This window comes from Hypanus sabinus, chromosome 11 (genome assembly GCF_030144855.1).
Source record: "Hypanus sabinus isolate sHypSab1 chromosome 11, sHypSab1.hap1, whole genome shotgun sequence".
Lineage (NCBI taxonomy): Eukaryota > Metazoa > Chordata > Chondrichthyes > Myliobatiformes > Dasyatidae > Hypanus > Hypanus sabinus.
Genome location: NC_082716.1, coordinates 107,270,685 through 107,291,097, shown reverse-complemented (window position 1 = coordinate 107,291,097; position 20,413 = coordinate 107,270,685). Strand labels below are relative to the sequence as shown.

At 42.9% G+C, this 20,413-nt stretch overlaps 1 protein-coding gene across 1 annotated transcript in view; it reads left to right on the top strand.

Annotated features, from left to right (window-relative positions):
* eif3k (eukaryotic translation initiation factor 3, subunit K) overlaps positions 1 to 20,413 on the top strand; it is a 41,457-nt gene that overhangs the window by 5,209 nt on the left and 15,835 nt on the right. Inside the window, exons 3-4 of the mRNA XM_059985049.1 lie at positions 7,716 to 7,836; positions 11,671 to 11,745. Coding sequence (XP_059841032.1) covers positions 7,716 to 7,836; positions 11,671 to 11,745 — 196 coding nt within the window. The remainder of the gene's footprint in view (positions 1 to 7,715; positions 7,837 to 11,670; positions 11,746 to 20,413) is intronic.

The window sequence follows — 20,413 nt, the reverse complement described above, 5'->3', positions numbered from 1 at the left end:
GTTTTAAGCAGCTGTAGTTCATTCATCGCCTTAAAACTTCATCACTAACTGTACACATGGTTCTCAGCCCTGATAGGCCAAAATGAGAATACTTGATGTTTTGCATCACTTTCAATGAGAGCTGCCGTTTGGGTTGTGTCTGGTGTTGGCACCCTGGATGTGGACTAAAGTGATTAACTGAAACAGAAATGGGTGTAGAAGGAATCAAATTGGGTGAAGGTCAACCAAACTAAAAGGTGAGGGTGTGGCCGATGTGACAGTTTAACCTTCAAATCGTCAATTCTTACACCATGGCAAGAGTGAGCACAGCAACAAGACACAAGGTGGTCATCCTGCATTGGCAGTACGGGCAAGGTTGAGGACCAGAAACGCAGTGGTCGGCCACAGAAACCGAGTGCAGCAGGTGAGAGAGACATCAAACTGACGTCCCTTCTAAATTGGAAAAAGTCCAGCACTGCTATCAGCTTTGAATTTGCAGTAGAACTGAAGTACGCTTCTCTACAATCCAGAGAAGAATTGTCAGAAGTAGTCTTCATGGAAGAATTGCTGCCACATCCTCCGAAGTGGAAACAGCCAAGAGACTCACCTAAGCACAAAAACACAAGGACTGGGATGCTGAACAATGGCCGCAAGTGCTCTGGATGACAAGTCCATGTTTGAAATTTTTGGATCAAACAGTAGGCTGTCTGTTCGTAGAAAAGCTGGAGAGTGCTACATGGACAAGTGTCTGCAGCCAACAGTGAAGCACAGCAGAGGTTCCCTGCAGCTTTAGGGCTGTGTTTCTGCAAATGGAGTTGATGCTCTGGTCAGAATTAATGGAATCCTCAATGCTGAGAAATAAAAGCCGATTCTCATCTGTCACGCAATACCATCAGAGAGGCATCTTATCGGTCCCCACTTCATTCTGTAGCAGAACAATGACCTCAAGCACGCGGCCAAAATCATAAGGAACTATCTTCAGCAAAAAGAGGAACAAGGAGTTCTGGAGTGGTGCGGCTTCCTCAGGGCTCTGATCTCAACATCATCGAGGCTGTCTTGGATTACCCAGAGAGACGGAAACAAGTGGGACAGGAAGAACTGTGGGTGGCCAGTCCTTCAAGATGCTTGATTTCCTTATAAACCTGCACAACAGCATACCCAAGAGAACTGATGCAGTTTTAAAGGCAAAGGCTGGTCAAACCAAATATTGATCCGATTTAGTTTTTTTTTTACTCATTACTGCTGTATATAGTATTTTTTGATATTTAGAAACCTTTCATTATTTTTGAATCATTTTTGCTTTACAACATTTTTACATGTGCTCAAGACTTTTGCACAGATAGGCTAGCTTATATACATTTATTGTATGTCCTTAAAGTTACATGAGTCTGTACATAAGGTATAGGAAATGATAAAGCAGCAGTTCAAAAGTTTAAAAATTTATTTATTATCAACGTATACAACTCTGAAACTCCTCTTCTCCAGGTAGCCATGAAGCCAAGAAAGAAAAGAACGGCAGCACGATCATCAACCCCTAAATCCCCCCCTCCTGCACACAAAAAATGAGAACGATCGGGTGGAAAACACAGAATATAAACAATATGACTGAAGAAAAATCTATAGTCCAAGTCCCTATCCAAAATGCAGAAAAATTGGGTAACATTGTCCAGGCACAGCCGCAGGCCTTTCCCAGCAGAGCGATCCCACCAGCTTTCAAAAGGCAGGCAGCCGGTGCTTGCCTTCACCGTTGCCCTCGATGTTTCAATTTCCCTCGGTGAATGGTGTGGAGGGGTGGGTTAATGGGGGTGTTGATCAGCTTTACGGCTTGGGGAAAGTAATGGTTCTTGAGTTTGGTTGTCCTGGCGTGGATGCTACATAGCCCCTTCCCTGATGGGAGTGGGACAAACAGTCTATGAGCAGGGTGGGTGGAATCCTTCATGATGTTACTGGCCCTTTTCCAGCACCTTCCTGAATGTATGTCCTTGACAGTGGGTAGGCTGGTGCCGGTGAATGCTTCAATTTGTAAGTCTCCCAGTTTGACTCAGCTCTTTGGGCATTTTATACTACAGGGATCTGTAGTACTTGTGTAAAATATTCTCACCCTTCCTCTGTCAGTTCCTTTAAATTTGTCTCATTTGGCTAGTGACTCACCTGTCAGTGAAAATTCACATCTTGTGTATTTCAAGTTTGGTTTATTGTCGTTCAGCCTTTGGCGGTACACATGTATACCGTCAAAGGAAACGATGTTCCCCTAGACCAGGGGTCGGCAACATTTACCACTGAAAGAGCCAATATGGACCCGTTTCCCACAGAAAAGAAAACATTGGGAGCCACAAAACCCGTTTGACATTTAAAATGAAATAACACTGCATACGTTTTTTTTTTGTCTTTATGCTATGTATAAACTATAATGTGTTGCATTTATGAATTCGATGAACTCCTGCAGAGAAAACAAAATTACATTTCTGCATGCAACAAAAACATTTTGAACTCCGAAAAAAAGACGTTGGGTTGAAGGTTACTTTTAAGTAAAATAATCAATGTCTATTTGAGTCCTTCTTGTATTTATGAAAAACGCCGAACTTAAATTGTCCGCCAGCAGCAAACCGAAAATAACGTCAGCCAGCTGTCAACCTGAAAAATAAAAGGACTATTTCACTGAACAATGAAAAAATATGAATATACGTAAAATAATAGGCAATTAAAATATTTATCATACTTGGTTAATGGGATTTCTGCTCCTGGACCTCAGCGCACAGCGTCTGCACATCAGGGCTGTATGATGTCACCTTCATCGTTACACAGGATCGCAAGCTGTCATCTGTGAGGCGTGCACGAAGTTTGTTTTTAATAAAGTTCATGTTGGAGAACACCTGCTCACATACATATGTGGATCCAAAGATTGACAGGACTCCAAGCGCATACTTTGTAATGTTTACATAAATGTCGGGGATAGCATTCCATGTTTCGAACACAAGTTTGTCCGGTTTGGGGAGGTTTTCAATATCACTCCATTTGTGATTCTGAGCAAGAACGGCCTTCTGACGGGCAACATCTTCAAGGTCTGCTGTCAAGCGTCTAAACTGGGACACCCATATGTCTTTGTCGGCTACGTCGGCCAGTTCCATCTCAAGATCAGGTTGACTCACACCTGCCAATGCAGTCATATTCAGTAGGGATGGATTGATGCTTCGGGGAGTGACCGGGAAGGATATTGTGTTTTTTACCTCTCTGAACTCACAGAAGCGTTTCCCAAATGATGTTTGCATTGCGATGATTGCAGAATGTAAATACTCCGAATTTATCATGTCGTGAGTTTGTTTGAACTCTCTCAAATTGGGGAAGTGAGACAATGTACCTTTCTGTAAATCTCTGGCAAGCACTGTCAACTTGCGCTCGAATGCCAAAACATCCTCCGACATGTGCAGGGCTGTGCGTCCTTTCCCCTGAAGAGCTGTGTTCAGCGTGTTCAGGTGCGCTGTCATGTCTACCATGAAGTGTAGCTTTTACAGGCACTCTGGCTGTTCCAGCTCAGGAAAGGTGAGACCTTTGCTGCCCAGGAAAGTTTTCACTTCTTCCAGACACGCGACAAAGCATTTCAGCACCTCCCCTCTTGACAGCCACCGGACTTTGTTGTGCAGCAGGAGATCAGAATATGCGCTTTCCAGCTCGTCCAGTAACAAACGGAATTGACGGTGATTTAAACTTTTTGCCATTATTTTATTGACAATCTGAATGACAACATCCATTACTTCTGTGCATTCGGGAGGAAATGTTTGAGCGCACAGTGCCTCTTGGTGCAAGATGCAGTGAAAAGTCAGCAGCTTTCTGTCCAGCGACTTCTGCAGTAAAGCCACAAATTCCTTGTGCGCTCCTGTCATACTCGGTGCCCCATCAGTAGCTACTGATACCAAGTGGGTGGTCTTTATTACTTTGGCTCTTAAACAATTCAAGACAGCCTCACAGATGTCCTCCCCCCGTGTTTGGCCTTTTAGAGGTATCAACTCAATCATTTCTTCCTGTGGCCCGGCAGAGTTTACATACCGGCAGAACAGCGCTATTTGTTCAATATCACCTTTGTCTTTAGACTTGTTACAGGCAATCGAGTAGGCCACAGCTTAATTGATGTCTTTAATTTACTGTCGTGATGTCTTCTGCCATTTTTATGGTTCTGTCTTTGACAGTCTTTGCAGAGAGGGGCATATCCCTGATTTTCTGCACAATTTCACTCTTGTTTTTAAAGTCCGTGAATAGATGTTCTAAAATCTTAATGAAAGATTCTTTTATATATTCACCATCTGTAAACTGCTTCCCGTGCCTGACTTTCCTGAGCGGCAACAAAACTAGCATATGTCGTTGATTTTCCAGACATCATTCACTTCTTGAAATGATTTTTGCTCAGATCAACCTTCCGCATCAGTTCCAAAATGGCTTTTTTTCTCTCATCTCCATCCGGGTATTTTTGAGCAAAGGCTGCGTGTTTATTCTGGAAATGTCTTGCGACTTTTGACTTTTTGTTGTTTGCTAGTTTCTCATTGCATATTAACCAGTCTCGTCAGCAGTGAAAGCAAATTAATCTGCCCACATATCATTAAACATTCTGTTTTCTTCAGTCACTTTTCTTTTTTTAGAATTTTCCATAGTTAGCCTACCTTGGATCGAAAAATTAAAGGAATCGCGCACTGGCAGGTGTCAGGCATTGGCCGTGGTGACGTTTATTAATAGCGACAAAAAACACGTTTTATTTAGATTGTACTAGATCAACATAATCTTCAAATTTAGAATTACATTTCAAAAACTAACAAACTAACATAAAATACATTTTAATTAAATACTCATAATTTATCTTCCAAAGCGACAGGGAGCCGCAGCACAGAGATGAAAGAGCCTCGGGTTGCTGACCCCTGCCCTAGACCAAAGTGCAACATACTTCTTGCAAGGTTGAAGTTTGAAAATGGCTGATTTGATTTTGTAATTTGCTGCCAACGACCCTGTATTTGCTGACTACAGGCTTGTTAATGCTTGATGGTTCCCTTTGCTCTGAAATAAACTCCATACTGATAACCCTGTGAAGTGCCTAAACCCCCGCCATTCTGGGGTCTTGTTCACCGCTAACATAATTGCTGCTCGATTAGTACTGTTGGATGGCAGGAAGAAGATAACACTCCTACCAAAGGAGGTGTAAGGTGCTCCTTCCTTCCTGTAGCCTTGGGCAAGGTGTACCACCTACTTAGCCCCCCCCCCCCCCCAAAAAAAAAAATCAGGGTCACGTGAAGCCATGGGAGCAGCTGGAGGAAGATTGTATGAGTAGCCAGTGCATATCACAAGTCCTGGTTATGTGACGACTGATGCCATAGAAACATAGAAAATAGGTGCAGGAGTAGGCCATTCGGCCCTTCGAGCCTGCACCGCCGTTCAGTATGATCATGGCTGATCATCCAACTCAGAACCCTGTACCTGCTTTCTCTCCATACCCCCTGATCCCTTTAGCCACAAGGGCCATATCTAACTTCCTCTTAAATATAGCCAATGAACCGGCCTCTACTGTTTCCTGTGGCAGAGAATTCCACAGATTCACCACTCTCTGTGTGAAGAAGTTTTTCCTCATCCTGGTCCTAAAAGGATTCCCCTTTATCCTTAAACTGTGACCCCTCGTTCTGGACTCCCCCAACATCGGAAACAATCTTCCTGCATCTAGCCTGTCCAATCCCTTTAGAATTTTGTATAAGCCTAGTTGATCCAGTCTTTCTTCATATGAAAGTCCTGCCATCCCAGGAATCAATCTGGTGAACCTTCTTTGTACTCTCTCTATGACAAGAATGTCTTTCCTCAGATTAGGGGACCAAAACTGCACACAATACTCTAGGTGCGGTCTCACCAAGGCCTTGTACAACTGCAGTAGAACCTCCCTGCTCCTGTACTCAAATCATTTTGCTATGAATGCTAACATACCATTTGCCTATTTCACCGCCTGCTGTACCTGCATGCCCACCTTCAATGACTGGTGTACAATGACACTCAGGTCTCGTTGCACCTCCCCTTTTCCTAATTGGCCACCGTCCAGATAATAATCAGTTTTCCTGTTCTTGCAACCAAAGTGAATAACCTCACATTTATCCACATTAAATTGCATCTGCCATGAATTTGCCCACTCACCTAACCTATCCAAGTCACCCTGCATCCTCTTAGCATTCTCCTCATAGCAACACCGCCGCCCAGCTTCGTGTCATCCGCAAACTTGGAGATGCTGCATTTAATTACCTCGTCTAAATCATTAATATATATTGTAAACAACTGGGGTCCCAGCACTGAGCCTTGCGGTACCCCACTAGTCACTGCCTGCCATTCTGAAAAGGTCCCGTTTACTCCCACTCCTTGCTTCCTGTCTGCCAACTAATTCTCTATCCACATCAATACCATACCCCCAATACCGTGTGCTTTAAGTTTGCACACTAATCTCCTGTGTGGGACCTTGTCAAAAGCCTTTTGAAAATCTAAATATACCACATCTACTGGCTCTCCCCTATCCACTCTACTAGTTACATCTTCAAAAATTTCTATAAGATTCGTCAAGACATGATTTTCCTTTCACAAATCCATGCTGACTTTGTCCGATGATTTCACCTCTTTCCAAATGTGTTGTTATCACATCTTTGATAACAGACTCTAGCATTTTCCCCACCACCGATGTCAGACTAACCGGTCTATAATTCCACAGGTAGACAATCTGAAGAATATTGATAATGGCTGGGGTTATGGTAGGTATATCCTTCCACACTCCAAAGGCATACTGATAAGTAGGTTAATCTATCTTTGTAAATTGTCCTGTGAAAAGGCTAGGTTAAATTGGGGAATTGCTGGGCATCCTGGCTCAAAGGCCCTATTGCGCGCTGCATCTCAGTAATTTTTTTTTAAATGAATGTTCAATGTAAATTTATTATTTAAGTACGTATACATTCAGTGGCCACTTTATTGGTACACCTGCTTGTTAATGCAAGTATCTCATCAGCCAACCATGTGGCAGCAATCATGTGGGTCAGTTGTTCAGGTCAGACACCATAATGGGAAAGAAATGTGATGTGAGTGACTTTGACTGTGGAATGGATGTTGGTGCCAGGCGGGGTGGTTTGAGAATCTCAGAAACTACTGATATCCTGGGATTTTCTCTCAAGTTATAGACAATAGGTGCAGAAGTAGACCATTCGGCCCTTCAAGCCTGCACCACCATTCTGAGATCAATACCCGGTTCCTGCGTTGTCCCCATATCCCTTGATTCTCCTATCCATAAGATACCTATCTAGCTCCTTCTTGAAAGCAAAGTTGATTCTTCTTGAAAGTTCACAGAGAACTGTGTGTAAAACAAAATAAACACCCAGTTCTAAAACACCTTGTTAATTAGAGGTCAGAGGAGAATGGCTGGTCCAATAATCAAGGTGTACAGAAGAGCGTCTCTTGAGTGCAATGCGTGCCAGTCCTTGAAGCAGATGGGCTGTAGCAGCAGACAGCCACAAACGTACACTCAGTGGCCACTGTATTAGGTACAGTGCAGGCATTCAGAGTAGAATAAATGGGTAGTAGGGGGTGGGCATTATGAACTAGTAATGTTTGCATCATAATAAAAGGTGAACAGGAGACAGGAGCGTCTTCGGCAGGGGGCGAGCTGTGATGGGAACGTCTTCAAACATAAAGGAAAAAATGGCCACTGCAGTGATCCATTTGTTTTCTGTTCCTTGCAGGTACCAGTTCAATCCCGCGTTTTTCCAGACTACCGTGACTGCACAAATCTTGCTAAAGGCCCTGACTAACCTGCCGCACACAGACTTCACGCTCTGTAAGTGTATGATCGACCAGACACATGTATCTTTACCCAAACGGTTGTGGGGTTACCCAGTACTGTGTTTTGCAGGGTTTTCTTGTTGGGGGTGGGGAGGGGGGTGAGGGGAACTGGAATACAATAATCCAATTTTCAGGTTTTATTTCTGTGCCATAGAAAAATACAGCACAGAAGCAGATCTGTCATCCGTGCCGAGCTATTTAAACTGCCTATTCCTATTGGCCTACACTGGGACCATAGCCTTGCTTACCCCTGCTGTCCATGTACCCATCCAAATGTCTCTTAAGCATTAAAATCGAGCTGTCATCTATCACTGGCACCGGCAACTTGATCCACATTCTCCTGACCTACTGAATAAAGAAGTTTCCCCTCCTGTTACCCTTAAACCTTTCACCCTTAAGCCATGATATCTGGTTGTAGTTCCACCTAACTCAGTGGAAAAAGCCTGCCTGCATTTATCCTCTATACCCCTCATAATTTTGTATACCTCTATCAAATCTCCCCTCAATCTTCTACATTCCAAAGGAGAAAGAAAGCAGATTAAACCATCACGAAAGCATAGAGCTGCTTCCCTCCCCTTGATTGTAAGATAAATCAAGGAACAGGGAGGCAGTCTTTCGCAGGGTTAAGGAGAGAGAGGTGTTGTCCTACATTGCAGGATTTGAACCTGGATGTTTACAAAATGCATCTCAGAATGAGAATCAGAGTTGGGTTTAATATCACCAGCATTTGTCGTGAAATCTGTTGTCTTTTCAGCAGCAGCACAATGCAAAACATCATAAATATAGGGAAAAAACTGAATTGCAGTATATATGTATGGGTGTGTGTTTGTATATATAGTGTGTGCGTGTGTTTATGTGTATATGTATGTAGATATATTAGTTGAATTAAAATAAGTAGTGCAAAAACAGAAATAAATAAAAGTGGTGAGGTGGTATTCATGGGTTCAATATCTATTTAGAAATGGGATAGCAGAGGGGAAGAAGCTATTCCTGAATCACTGAGTGTGTGTCTTCAGGCTCCTGTACCTCCTCCCTGATGGTAGCAATGAGCAGAGGGCAAGTCCGAGGTGGTGGAGTCACCTTCCTGAGGCACCGCTCCTTGAAGATGTCTTGGCAGCTAGTACCCATGATGGAGCTGACTAATTTTACAACTTGCTACAATCCTGAATGGTAGCCCCCCCATCTTCCCCCCCCCCATACCAGTTGATGCAGCCAGTCAGAATTCTCTCTGTAAAAGTTTGAGTGTTTTACGTGATAAACCAAATATCCTTAAACTCATAATGAAATATAGCCACTGTCTCGCCGCCTTTGTTGGAACCAGCCGTGAAAAGGGAAAGCAACATGTTTGGCCTTTGGTTTCAATTGTGTGCTTGGTTTGCACAGAAAATCAATCTGGTCCCACTTCCAAAGACCTGCAGGCCAGGGTTAGTAAGTTGTCGGCATGCTCTGGTGCTGGAAGCGTGGCGATTCCTGCAGGCTGCTCAGCACAGTCCTCACTGATTTGATGCAAGTGACACATTTCACCGTATGTTTTGATGTGCAGGACTGAGTAAAGTCTTAGTGCATGTACTCAATGTGTCTGAGACTTCTGCACAGTACTGTATTTGTCAGAAGCGGAAAGTGTGAGCAATTTCAAATTCCAAGGGTCAGTATCTCTGAGAATCTAACCTGGACCCAACATATCGATGCTGCTACAAAGAAAGCAGTAGCTATATTTCTTGGGAGCTCAAGAAGATTTGCTATGTCACTAAAGGCACTTGTACATTTCTGCAGATGTACCGTGTCAGAGCATTCTCACTGGCTGAGTCACCATCTAGTATTTGTGTGTGTGTGTGGCGGGGGGGGGGGGGGGGTGCATTGCACAGGATTAGAAAAATGCTGCAGAGAGTTGTAAACTTACTCCCCTCCAGCATGGGCACTAGTCTCCATAGTATCCAGGACATCTTCTAAGAAGCGATGCCACAAAAATGCAACATCAATCATTATTAAGGACCCCCTCACTCAGGATGTGCCCTCTACTCATTGCTACCATCAGGGAGGAGGTACAGGAGCCTGAAGGTACACATTCAATGATTTAGGAACATCTTCTAACCCTCTGTAATTCAGTTTTTCTTTTTCTATTGTTATGTATTGCAATGTACTGCTGATGCAGTGCAAATTTCACAATGTATGCCAGTGATATTACACCTGATTCTGATTCTGATGGAATGGAGAGGGTGGAGCACCATGGAGGCTGTGGCAAAGGTGCAGACATACCCAGCCCTGAGACACCAAGAAAAGTCATTTGATTCCAAACTATTGGTTTATTGATCGTTACAGAATGTCTATCTGGTGTTTCCCACTCCCTCCCCTCTCCCTTCCCCTTTTCACAACCATAATTCTCCTCTTCCCACTCAGTTCACAATAGACAGCCATATCAGAATCAGGTTTATCATCACTCACGTCATAAAATTTGTTGTTTTTGTTTTTTATGTGTGGCAGAAAACAGTGCAATACATACATGCAGAAGTCTTGGGCATCCTAGCTATATACATTTACCCAAGACAAGTACATGTGACAAATAAAACTAATCTCTTTACTTGGGGTATAGTGGTCAGCTGTTAGATTAGAATACCAGTAATGAGTGTCAAACAGGTGGGGATATGAATTCAAATTCCACCATGACAGCAAGGGGAAATTAGATTAGATTAACAAAATGTGTATTTAAAACATAATTAGCGGCTGAGGCCAACATGTTGAGAACCCGTCAATGTCATTAATGTCCATGAGGATCTGCTCTCTCTGCCTGGTCTGACACCAAAACTGTAGTGGACATTAAGAAAGGCTGTCATGGCTTGCAGTGGGACCTGGACCAGCTGGGAAAATGGGTTGAGAAATGGCAGATGGAATTTAATGCAGACAAGTGCGAGGTGTTGCATTTCAGAAGAACCAACCAGAGTAGGCCTTACATAGTGGGTGGTAGGGCACTGAGGAGTGCGGTACAACAAAGGGATCTGGAAATACAGGCCCATAATTCATTGAAAGTGGCAGCACAGGTAGATTGGGTCATAAGGAAGGCTATTGGCACACTGGCCTTCATAAATTAAAGTGTTGAGTGCAGGACTTGTGGATGTTATGTTGACGTCGTATAAGAATGATGAAGCCTGATTTGGAGCATTGTGTGCAGCTTTGGCCACCTACTTGCAGGAATGGTGTAAATAAGGTTGAAAAAGTACAGAGAAAATTTACCAGGATTATGCTGATCCTGGAGGACCTGAGTTATAGGTGAAGGCTGATTAGGATAGGAATGTATTCTTTAGAACGTAGAAAATTGAGAGGAGATTTGATAGAGATATACAAATTAAGAGGGGTCTAGATAAGGTAAATGCAAGCAGGCTTTTTCCATTGAGGTTGGGTGGGACTACAACTTGAGGTTGTTTGGATAGGCATATGGATGGTAGGGGTATGATGGAGGGCTATGGTCTTGGTGTAGATCAACGGGAGTAGTCAGTTTTAAAAGTTCAGTACAGATTAGATGGGCCAAACGACATGTTTCTGTGCAATACTTTTCTATGACTTTAGTTGACATCCAGTTAGGTTTGTGTCAAAGCCAGAAACTATCCTGAGCAGAGTAGAGTGCTAGGAGAAATACTGGAGTATTCTGGGATACGAAGCTGTTTTCTGGAAATTAAAAGTCATTAAGTGCAGTGGCATCCTGTTAAAACTGAGTAGTTAATCTGCCATGGTTAAACTTGCCTGATAGAGTTACTTACAATAAGCATGGGATGTGTAAACGACGTTTCCTTCATCCCTTGATGCTGGGCAGAGCCCTGCTGAGAGTTTTAAGATGAGCCTTCCTTAACCAAGCGTACACAGCAGGAGGAGCGGCCGATCCAACAAATCCTAAACCTGGGTGACCTCTTAGAGACCTGTCATTTCCAGGAATTCTGGGTGAGTAAAATGCCTTTGGTCTTTGTTCATGTTGGAGATTCTTCGGTAAATGTACCTTATTTGTTCGTATGTGAAACCTGAGCCGTCCTTGTGGGTAGTGACATTGCTTTGTTGTGTTCATTTCAATGGATGTGCACATTATACAGTCGGCTTTCTGTCCACAGGCCCCCAGCGATCTTTCAGAATCAGGTTTAAAATCACCAGCATATGTCGTGAAATTCGTTAACTTTACAGCAGCAGTACAATGCAATACATGATAAATATAGAGAAAAAGATCTGATTTACAGTAAGTGTGAAAAAATAGTTAAAATAAGCAGTGCAAAAAAAAGGTAGTGAGGAGGTTTTCATGGATTCAATGGCCGTCTAGGAATCGGATGGCAGAGGGGAAGAAGCTGTTCCTGAATCGCTGAGTGCGTGGCTTCAGGCTTCTGTATCTCCTACCCAACCGTAGCATGAGAAGAAGGCATGACCTGGGTAGTGGAGCTCCTTAATGATGGATGTGCCTTTTTGAGACATCGCTCCTTGAGGACTGATGGAGGTCTCACTCATTAACACATCTCTAGAAGCTGGTCAAAGTTTTAAATGTCGGCAGTGTCACAGAAGTTGCTGTTCCACGTTGAACTCAACTTTGACCTGCCTTGGGGACTTCAGCTGCAGATTCTTCCTCGGAGTTCACTGCTGAAGCCTTCCCCATTAGTTGGTATAGCCACAGGGCAACAAAGATTTCAGATATTTCCTAATAGATAGCTGCAAACCACAGCTGGGATGCAACATCCATGGTCGCCCCTGACCAATAAGAGAGCCTCATTTACTATAGCACAGTACAGCCCTTCAGCCCATGTTATTGTGCCAACCTTATAACCTACTCTTAAGACCATTCAAACCCTTCCCTCTTAGCCTTCCATTTTTTTTCTTAAAATGATGTGCCTTCCAGCATTTTGTGTATATTGCTCAAGATTTCCAGCATTTGCAGGATCTCTTACATTTATGGTTATCCTGGTGAATCCATTTTGGAATGCCTCCAGTGCTGTCTCTCGGGCACGTCCTCACCAACAGCCTATACAATCTGAACAAAACATCTCTTTTTCTAAACTACAGAATCCTTTGCAATAAAGGCCGGTATGTCACTGTTACAAGAATCGCCCCTTGTAATAATGGTTAGGAAGGCACAGAGAGAATCTGTACTTACCAACACGTACCTTTAGTGCCTCATGGAAGAACTCGTGAACTTACAGAACCAAATACCAGTGTGCACACCTACTAAGTTTTCATGACCTGCCATGAATAGTCTAACAATAAAAATAGTAATACCGGTTAAAATAAGTCTTTGCTGCCGGCCACATGTTCCTCATAGTTCCATTGCAAATCTCCACATCTGTGAGGCACCTCACATCCTCGATGGTGAATCTCCTAGAGTCATCGGTGCCAGCACACTTGAAGCATCGGCTTTTAAACACATTGCTTATCAATTCAAATATTGCATTTCAGTGGATTTGGCTACAGGTCAAGAGTCTGACCCTTAACACATTTTTATTGGCTCTGCTCAAATCCAGCATCAGTATATTGCCCTCTTCCCAGCAAGTGACAATCGGTAATCAATCTCTTTGTTCTCAATCAGCAACCGGTTTGAATAACACGAGGCAAATACAGATGCCAGCAGTCACATACCTGGATGTTATATCCAACCAAAGAACACCTCACAAATAACTTCTTATTTGGAAATGAGCTCTAGTTCAGCAGATTACCTGAGGCATCATTGTGTTGACATTAAAACATGAGTCCAGCCAAACAAAATGGAGAACACATAGTCTCTTCATAAAATGGCAGCCTCCATCTCCATCCTCATGGCAAGTACAAAGGCAATTAGTCTGTCTACTCCCACTGTCATCAATTCATTCCAATTCACTGATATGTAGACAAGTTCTTTCTGGCCAAGATCATTTACCTTCTTGTCTACTTCTGGCCCTTACCAGCTAACTCTTTCTGTCTGATTCAGAATCAGTTTTATTACACTGGACAACAATTTTTTTTGGGGTTTAGCCTCCTCAGATTTTTTTTTTGGTTTATGATAGACTGCTTGAAGCTGAACACAGATATAAATTCAGACTATTGGTATCACATAGCAATTTGGAGAAATGAAATTAACTTTTATTGAATACAATGCATTTAATTGCAAAACTGCTGATGCTTTGCAAGTTTGTCTAAGCTAAAAATGTTTTGTTTATGATTTCCGTTTGTACTCAGTGTCTGAGGCTTTTCACTTAAGTGTCCAACAATAATCAGCCAGTATTGATGGATTCCAGTTGCCCTGATGCCGTTTCTCCATGACCGCAATGTCCTGGTGAAACCTTTCACCGTGATCGTCACTGACAGCACCAAGTTGCAGGGAAGGAGGATGCTGAAAATGAATCTTTAGTGACATGCATTTCTTGGTTTTGTATGTTGTCAACCATTTGCATGTAGTTTGGTGCTCTGTAGTTGCCAAAAAAATTTTCAACAACATCCTTGAATGCCTTTCATATAATTTTCTCCAGTCCCACTGGAAGTTCTTCAAATTACCTGTCATTGATGACTTGTTTAATTTGTTGACCAACAAAAATGTTTTCTTTAATCCTGACATAAGTTATTCTGGGGAAGCATCTGCCTTAAATATTGAAATCCTTCATGGAAATTTATAGCTTTTCTAAAACCTGACCTGCCGTGCAGCATCTGCACTGCTTAAGCATGCCTAGACAAGATAGAAAATGTTTCAGCTTACGTTGTGGGCAACATTTTAATTGACTTGAATTATGAATTGAAATAACAAATGTGGCCAATTTTTTAAAAATGGTGTGTGACAGGGAAATTTCATGGTGATTTTCAAGAAACACCCAAAAGCAAAGTTTTTGTTGTCTAGTGTTATCACTGATGTATGTTTTGCAGCAGTCTATTGTAATACATTAAATATACCATAAATTAAAATAATAAATATATAAAAATTTAAATAGTGCAAAAAGAGTGTTCATGAGTTCTTTACTTACAGCCCTGGTGTTTAGGGCAACAATGAAGGTCCTTCATCTCTGTCTGTCCATACCGTTGCACAACGATGTAGAAGGATTGTTCATTGATGTTTCCATAACAGTTTTTTTTGTGACTCGTCAGGGCTATTAGCCCTGAGCTGAACCTGGAGGACCAGTGGACCACTCTTAGCCTGGCCTCTACCCTTTGACCTGTTTGGCATGGGTGACCCGACCAAGAGCTAAAACACAAAGCCCCGACTCCAGCCAATGTAGCTCTCCAGGTCATTGAGGCATGCAAGCCTCCACACCCTACGACAACATTGTGGTTCTCTTGGAGAATAATTTTGTATACCTCTATAAAAACTCCTCTTAATCTTCTACATTGCATGGAATAAAGTCTGACCCTATACATTCCTTCCTTATAACTTTAGTCCTCCAGGCTTGGCAACATTCTTGTAAATTTTTTCTGTGCTCTTTCAACCTTATTGACATCTTCCCTGTGGGTAGGTAGGTGACCAAAACTGCCCACAATACTCCAAATTAGGCCTCACTGATAGCTTGTACAACTTCAACATAACATCCCATCTCCTGTACTGGAGGCATGGGTTCATTGTCTATTCAGAAATCTGTTGGCAGAGGGGAAGAAACTGTTCATAGAATGTGTTTTCCAGGCTCCTATACCTCCTCCTTGATGGTAGTAATGAGAAGGGGGCAGTTCTGGATAGTGAAGGTCCTTAATGATGTTTGCCCCCTTTTTGGTGCCTCACTTCTTGAAGAAGTCCTCGATGGTGCCCATGATGGAGCTGGCTGAATTTACAAACCCTGCGCACAAGAACACCTCGATCTCCCTGTACCGTTTGCAGTCTCTATCCACTTAGATAATTTGTCTTTGCTTCCTCTTACCAGAATGCATGTCATCAGTTCCCCACATTTAGCTGCACTTGCCAAGTTTTCGCCCACTCACTCAGTCTATCTATATCCTCTGCAGATTCGTAATATCCTCATTAGAGCTTCAGTCTACATCTGTGCCAGAGTGAGCACAACAATTGTCCAAGTGACACAGTGCATTTAATTAAAAGATGAACTAGGGCAGCAAAAGGTTGGGGGGGGGCAGAATCAGTGCTTGGGCAGTGAGATGCAGAACACAGGATTTGCTTGTAAACTTGAAACTAAAGAGAAAGCTGGAAATACAGCATCTGTTAGTCACAGAAATGGGCACTTCGGCCCATCTAGTCTGTGTTGAACTGTTATTCTGCCTAGTCCAGTGACTCCCAACCGGGAGTACGTGGTACAATGGTTCATTTAATATCAGAGAAAGTATTCAATATACAACCTGAAATTCTTAACTCTTTGCAGACATCCGTGAAACATAAAAGAAACAAAGATTGAATGACAGAAAAAAACATAACCCCAATGCCCACTACCCCTCTCTCTCACACAAGCATCAGCAAGCAGAATCAACTCTTCCCCCTCCCCACACACTCCACTCAGTCTAGCATAAAGCATCAGCATTCCCACCACCTACCCTGCAAGCTGCAGCAAAGCCCACCAGAGAGAGACCATGGTCTACAGTACTTCAAAAAAAATTAACTTCATTCCAACATTTTTGACATGCCTCTGCCTCACACAAATTGCTCCTTCCACATTGAGAGGGGAGGCAAACAGTCGCTGTTTCGATGTTACAGTCACATCTGAAGTGTTGTTTTAATTTCGAGTTCCCTTATCCGCAAATACACGGTAAAGTCATTCGCCCCTGTGTGTGTGAGAGAGAGATCACCAAGTGCAGAGCCTTCTGACTGCTGCTCTAACTGTCTTCAATGTTCCAAACTCCTGCTACGCTTCAGTTTGCGACGGAACCACCTCCCCAATGGTAATTAGAAGAGGGTGTGTCCTGCATGTTGAGGGTCCTTAATGATGTACATAGTCTTTTTGAGGAGTTACTTCCTGAAGATGACACTTGCTTAGTGATATTGGGAACCCCTGGCCAAGTCGCAACAATCCACACCTGAACCGTAGCCCTCTGTTCCCTTCCTATACATGTGCATATCCAAAATTCTCTTGAATGTTGAAATGAGCCTGCATCCACCACTTCCGCTGGCTGCTTGTTGCACACTCAGTGTGGTTCCCATTAAATATTTCATCCTCAACCTACGACCTCTAGTTCTAGTCTCATCCAAGCTCAATGGAAAAAGCCTGTTTTCCCTATCTATCGACCATTCATTATGGGTGATGGGGTGGAGATGCATCTGTACCAAAGGAGTTGTAAAGTGCTTCTTCCTTCCCCTAGCCTGCACTTGGGCCAGGTGTAGCACCTGCTTAGCCACACCTTCCCCCGCCCAGCCGGAATCAGAGTCACGTGAAGCCACAGTCGTACAAGCAGCTGGTGCATATCATAAAGTCCCTGGTTACATGACCATTGACTCCAAGCAGGCACTAGCAGGAAGTTCAGCAGAGCAGCAATGGCTGAAATTTCTGCGAAAAATGAGGGAGGTGCAAGACAGATATATTCTAAGTAAGAAGAAATTTTTGAATGGAAGAAGGACACTACCGTGGCTGACAAGTGAAGTCAGAGCCAAAGTGAAAGCAAAACAGAGAGCATCCAAGGAAGCCAAAGCTAGTGGGAAGATAGAGTATTGTGAAGCTTTTAAAATCTTGCAGAAGGAAACCATTAGGCAGGAAAAGATGAATTATGAAAGGAAGCTGGCGACTAATATCAAAGAAGATACTAAAAGCTTAAGTATATAAAGAGTTAAGGGTAGATATAGGACCAATAGAAACTGACACTGGAGATATTGTAATGAGAGATGAAGAGATGACAAAAGAACTAAATGTGTATTTTGCATCATTCTTCAGTGGAAGACATCTGTAGTATACCGGATATTCAAGATTTTCAGGGAAGTGGGGTATGTGCAGTGAAAATTACGACTGAGAAGGTGCTCAGGGAACTTGAGGTGGATAAATCTGATGGAATGCATAGCTGGAGAGATTGCAGAGGCATTAACAACGATCTTTCAAGAATTGATAGGTTCTGCCATTGTACCAGATGACTGGAAAATTGCAAATGTTACTTCACTATTTAAAAAGGGTGGGAGGTAGCAGAAAGGAAACTATAGACCTGTTAGCCTGACATCAGTAGTTGGGAAGTTGTTGGAATTGATTATTAGGGATGAGATTACGGACTACCTGGAGGCACATGACAAGATGGGCCAAAGCCAGCATGATTTCCTGAAAGGAAAATCCTGCCTGACAAACCTACTGCGTAGACAAAGGAGATGCAGTAGATGTCGTGTACTTGGATTTTCAGAAGGCCTTTGACAAGGTGCTGCACATGAGGCTGCTTAGCAAGATAAACCTATTGATAATTGCTGGGGACACTGATCTTGTAAAGACATTGCAGAAGAAGGCAATGGCAAACCACTATTGTAGAAAAATTTGCCAGGAACAATCATGATCAAGACCATGATCACCTATGTCACTATCTATACTCTATTATACTTCCCTTCATTCTCCTACACTGCCAAGAAATTAAATCCTAACCTATTCAACCTATCCCTATAACTCAAGTCCTCAAGTCCCAGCAACATCCTTGTAGGTTTCCTCAGTACTCTTTAAGAACTCAAAGCAAATTTATTATCAAAGTACATTCTGATGTACTTAGGTTTACTCCTGAGAACTGCAGAACTGTTTTCAGTGACCAATCCCCACTAAACCTTTAGTTGTTGCTTATCAGCCTTACTTGCTGTCTTGCCATTCATTACACTATGGCAACGGTATGGATCCCATGTTGTGATCTTTTGTATTATCCAACTTGTGGACAGAATTGACTTGGGGACATCTGTAAAGAAGGAACCCTTCATTACTCTGGATAGCCTGTATGTGAAAGTGAGGGCAGGGTGGAAAAACCTTTCAACAAAAGAAATTCTGCAGATGCTGGAAATCGAAAGTAACACACACAAAACGGTGGAGGAACTCAGCAGGCGTGGCAGCATCTATGGAAAAGAGTAAACAGTTGATGTTTTACACTGAGACCCTTCAGCAGGACTGAGAGGGAAGGGGGAGGTGCCTGAATAAAAAAGGTGGGGGGGGGGGAGGCTAGCTGAAACCAGTTCGGTGGAAAAGTTAAGGGCTGGGGAAGAAAGAATCAGATAGGAGAGGAGAATGGACAATATGTGAAAGGGAAGGAGGAGGGGACCCAGAGGGAAGTAATAGACAGGTGAGAAGAAGTGAAAGGTCAGAGTGGGGAATAGAGGAAGGGGATCATTGGAGTTTATTCACTGGAAGGAGAAATCAATATTCATACCATCAGGTTGGAGGCTACCCAGAGAGAATATAAGGTATGGCTCCTCCACCCTTAGGTTAGCCTCATCTTGGCATAAGAGGGGGCCATGGATGGACATGTTGGAACGGGAGTGAGAATGGCTATTAAAATGTTTGGCCACACAAAGAAGTCACGCTTGTAGCGAATGGAGTGGAGGTGCTCGACAAAGCGCTCCCCAATTTGCAACAGGTCTTGCCAATGTGGAGGGGCAACATTGGGAGCACTGGACACAATAGACCCCAGCAGATTCACAGGGGAAGTGTTGCCTCACCTGGGGGGGGTGGGGGGGTCTGAATGGATGTGAGGGAGGATGTGAAAGGCTAGGTGTCGCACTTTGGACACTTTCAGGGATAAATGGCAGGAGGGAGATTAGTGGGGAGGGATGAAGGTAAAGATATGTTTAGTGGTAGAGTCCCTTTGGAAATGGCACACGTTGTCCTGCTGGCTCCTCTGTTAGTCATCCCATTACCTTCTATTTTCCTATGACTCTGCAAGTAACGCTAAATTACAGTGACCAGTTAACATACCAGCTCATCGTTGAGATATAAAATGAAGCCAAAACACTTGAAGAAAGCCATACAGTCAAAGAAAGAATTGCAAACTCTATACTGTTGGTACCAGAGATTGGTCTAACATCTACAGTAGTTTTTTTGTTTACAGGCTAGTTACCTCGTATTACCAGTACATTTCTAGTCACTGCCCAGAAAGTAGTAACAGTAGCAGCCAAGGGTTTAGGGTGGTGAAATGTAGACGAGAAAGTTATTGGAGTTAACGATGAAAATAATCTGGCCTTTTTTCTCCTTGTTTCCTGCTAAAGAGGTATGGGTTAATAAGGTTTTATAAGTTGTGGGCTTGTTGATACCAGAAGCATGGTGTCACTTTCCCCAGCACATTTTCAGAGTGTGTCGGATGTTGATGCATTTCACTCTATATTTTGATGTGACAAATAAAGCTAGTCTTTATAACATCCTTATAATTGGTCTCCCTCTATAATGTGTGTATAATTGGTGAGCTACTTAGTGTGCTTTTGAAGGCAGAGAAGTTAGGTGGTTTGCATGTGTTCATAAAATAAAATTTCTCTTGTCTACTGTATCCGGTGCTCCCAATGTGTCCTCCTCTACACTGGTGAGAACCTCTAAGGTGTGTCTGTGTGCACGCACACATCCTTTGCTACTAGCGTACAAAAGGTTGTCACCCTCTACCTTGTTGGCACATTAAGTATATTAAACAATCATACACAATCACATTTCCTTCTCTGGTTTCTGATGTGGATGGTGTTGACAACATGGAGGATGCGATGATTTGTCTTCAGATTTTAGAACTGGCTTATTAACCCTGTTTTTATTGAAGA